General features: G+C 44.8%; 1 protein-coding gene across 1 annotated transcript; it reads left to right on the top strand.

The window, feature by feature from the left end:
- Window positions 1-1,135: 1,135 nt before the first annotated feature.
- On the top strand, window positions 1,136-2,173 carry LOC115989985. The gene has a single exon (XM_031113848.1). The coding sequence runs from the start codon at window positions 1,136-1,138 to the stop codon at window positions 2,171-2,173; it is 1,038 nt and encodes a 345-aa protein (XP_030969708.1).
- The last annotated feature ends 1,272 nt before the right edge of the window (window positions 2,174-3,445 follow it).

Below are 3,445 nucleotides of genomic sequence, written 5' to 3'. Positions count from 1 at the left end.
TACGAAGGGATTCACAGGCTTTGTTTCTCATGTGGGAGGATAAGGCATAGGATAGAAGCTTGCCCGCTCATCATTAAAAAGCCTGAAACATCGGTGGAGGGTGGTCCGATTGGTGGTGGTGTGAAGAAGAGTACGAACCAAGGACCGGATCAGCGTGGCTCGCATGACTCGCATAGTACTGACACAGGTAGTGGGACGTCGAATAACAGAAGTACTGGCACAGAGGAGGATGGATACGGCCCTTGGATGCTAGTGGCACGTAGAAAACCTGGGCAGAAGAGAACAAACTTTACAGGTAATACTGAGGGCCATGCTGGACACGGACTGGGCCAGACAGCTCATGGGCTTAGGCAGGAATCGAAAGGAGTTACGGGGAGTGTTTTTGATATTAAAAAGGGTGCTGAGTTTGTTGGGCCTTCGAATGTGGGCCGAGTTTTACACAATGGTAGAAATAAGGTGGATGAGCATCATGAAGCCCGATTCAGCCGTTCAGTTAAGGGCAAAAGAATCTTAGCAAGGAATAGGGCAATTCAGGTGGTGTCTAAGCCAGACATGGGTCATTTCATTGTGAATAACTATTCAGGTGGGATTGCTTTGGGTAAGGGAGGCGATGGTGAGTGCGCCGGTGACTCTTTCCAGTTTACAGCTAGTGGCCGAACCGAGGTGGAGATTCAAGCTTGTCGGCAGGGCTACGATGAGTTCAGAAGAGGTGTTGCTCGTTCTCGAGATGGGTTTGTCCGACTGGCTGGTGGCGCTAGTGTGGAGGAAGCTCTTCCAGTCGACGGCGGACAGTTTAAGGGAAATTTTCCTGCGGACAATTCCAGGGAGGAGCAAAGTAAGCCTAGTGGAGATAATAGTGGAGTGAGGGAGGCGAGTGGCTCTATTCGGACTCATCCTCATGATGGGGTTTCGACTCTGCCCGAAGACCATTTTGGTAATCAAGCCAGTGCCAATATTCAGCAAGGTTACGGGGCTGAAGGAGTTGTTCTTGGAAATGTTGAAGTAGGGGATAATTCTGTTCCAAAGGAAGGGAAGTTCAAAGGAGAGGATGGCTTGGTTGGGATGGAGTTTGAAGTGGGAAGAGGAGATTTTGACTCTTCTGTTTGATTGTCTGATCCTTCTTTTCCTTTTAGTTATGAATGTTATAGTGTGGAATTGTAGGGGTGCTCTGAAGCCCAATTTTCAGAGGTATGTTAGTGAGTTAGTTAGGAATCATAATCCTGCTATTTTGGTGGTTATGGAAACGCGGATTGGGGGAGACAGAGCAAAGGAGATTAGTGATCGCCTTTCGTTTGATGGTGCTATTCACCCGGAGTCAATGGGTTACGCGGGCGGTATTTGGTTGCTTTGGAATTCAAACAGAGTTGGGATTTCGCTGCTCGTGAGCACAGAGCAAGAAATTCATGTCGAAGTAAAGGTATTACCTACTAACCTTTCTTGGATTTTTTCTGCTATGTACGCTAGTCCTAGAATTGGGGAGAGACAAGTGTTGTGGGAAAACCTTACTAAAGTTACTGATCTTCATAGTAAACCTTGGATAATTGCGGGTAATTTTAATGAACCCCTCGCTGAGGTTGATAAGTTTGGGGGTCGGCCAGTTAGTATAAACAGATCGTTGCTATTCAAAGATTGCTTGGATAAATGTAACATGGTGGATATGGGCTTTAGTGGGCCAAAATATACGTGGATGAATAGAAGGGAGGTTAGCAGTCTTATTCAAGAAAGAATCGATAGATTCTTTATGAATCCTAGTTGGTGTCTGTTATACCCGGATGCCAAAGTGTCGCACTTAACTAGGTGCCATTCAAACCACTGCCCTGTGTTAATGGAAACTAATCCCAATAGGAAAATGCATCTCTTGAGACCTTTTAGATTCCAATCCTTTTGGCTGTCCGATCCTTCCTTTCCTAATGTGGTTAACCAGGCGTGGCAGCAGCCTAGGAAGTTGCTGGAAGCTATGGAAGTTTTTTCTAAGCAGGCTAGCTTGTGGAACAAAAACCATTTTGGAAATATCTTCCAAAAAAAGAAAAGGATTGTAGCCCAGCTGGATGGGGTGCAAAAGGCTTTGGCCAATCAACCTTCTGCCTCTCTAGTAGCACTGGAGAATCATCTTATTAAGGAGTTGGATGTTGTGCTAGAGCAAGAAAAGGGACCTTTGGGCTTTAAAATCTAGAATTAATTGGATGATTTTGGGAGACAGGAATACTTCCTTTTACCATGTTTCTGCTCTTGCTCGTAGGAAGCGGAATTTGATCACTACTATTAAGAACGACACGGGGGATTGGTTGACTGAGGAAAGAGAGGTTGCAAAGCATATTAGAGAAGGATTTATTGACATTTATACTACTTCTCAGGAGGTTGCAACCCGTGATTTTGAGTACAGTGTGCAATGGCAGCCTATACTTTCTTGTGAAGAGAAAGACAGCCTTAGCCAAGAGGTGGTAGAGGAGGAAATTAGAGCTGCTCTGTGGTCTTTAAAAGCCTTTGAAGCCCCTGGTCCGGATGGGTTGCATGCCGGATTCTTCCAAAGATTCTGGCTTATGGTGGGTAGATCGGTTACAGAGGAGGTGATGGCTGTGTTTAGAGAGAAAAAAATGCCGGAGTACCTTAATAGCACCAACATTGTGCTTATTCCAAAGACCCAAGGACCTGAAACCATTGGTGGTTATCGCCCCATTAGTTTGTGCAACTCAGTGTATAAGATAGTGTCCAAGATTTTGGTTGGAAGAATTAGACCCTTGTTGAAGCATCTAATTTCCCCATGCCAAATAGCATTTGTTCCAAGGCGGAAGGGAGTTGATAATGCGATTGTCGTCTAGGAGATAATTCACACTATGGGGAGAGCCAAGGGAAAATGTGGCTATATGGCTCTCAAAATTGACTTGGAGAAGGCTTATGATAAACTCGAATGGGGATTCATAAGGAGCATGTTGATTAGATATAATTTCCCTGATAACCTCATTGAGACCATTATGAGTTGCATTTCTTCTGTTTCGACGTCTCTCCTTTTTAATGGAGGGAGTCTCGACCCCTTCAAGCCTTCGAGAGGTATAAGGCGGGGGGATCCGCTATCCCCTTACATTTTTATCCTTTGTATAGACTTCTTGGGCCAGCTCATTCAAGAAAAGTTAGAAGCCAAAGTGTGGTGTCCGGTTAAGGCGTCTAGGAGTGGTCCTTCCTTTTCCCATCTTTTTTTTGCGGATGATCTAGTGCTCTTTGCCAAGGCTAATGCAGTTAATTGTAATGCCATTAGAGAGGTTCTTGATACCTTTTGTAGTTGCTCCGGGCAAACAGTTAGTGATTCTAAGTCAAGGGTTTACTTCTCGCCGAATATTGATCATGATGATAGGGAGGCTTTCAGTGATATTCTTGGTTTCCATCAAACGGAGCACTTGGGGAAATATTTAGGCTTTCCTATCAAACACCAAGGAAATAATAACCAGGA

Source organism: Quercus lobata, chromosome 5, assembly GCF_001633185.2.
Source record: "Quercus lobata isolate SW786 chromosome 5, ValleyOak3.0 Primary Assembly, whole genome shotgun sequence".
Lineage (NCBI taxonomy): Eukaryota > Viridiplantae > Streptophyta > Magnoliopsida > Fagales > Fagaceae > Quercus > Quercus lobata.
Note: the sequence above shows the minus strand (reverse complement) of the source record. Positions and strands in the feature narration are given on the sequence as shown.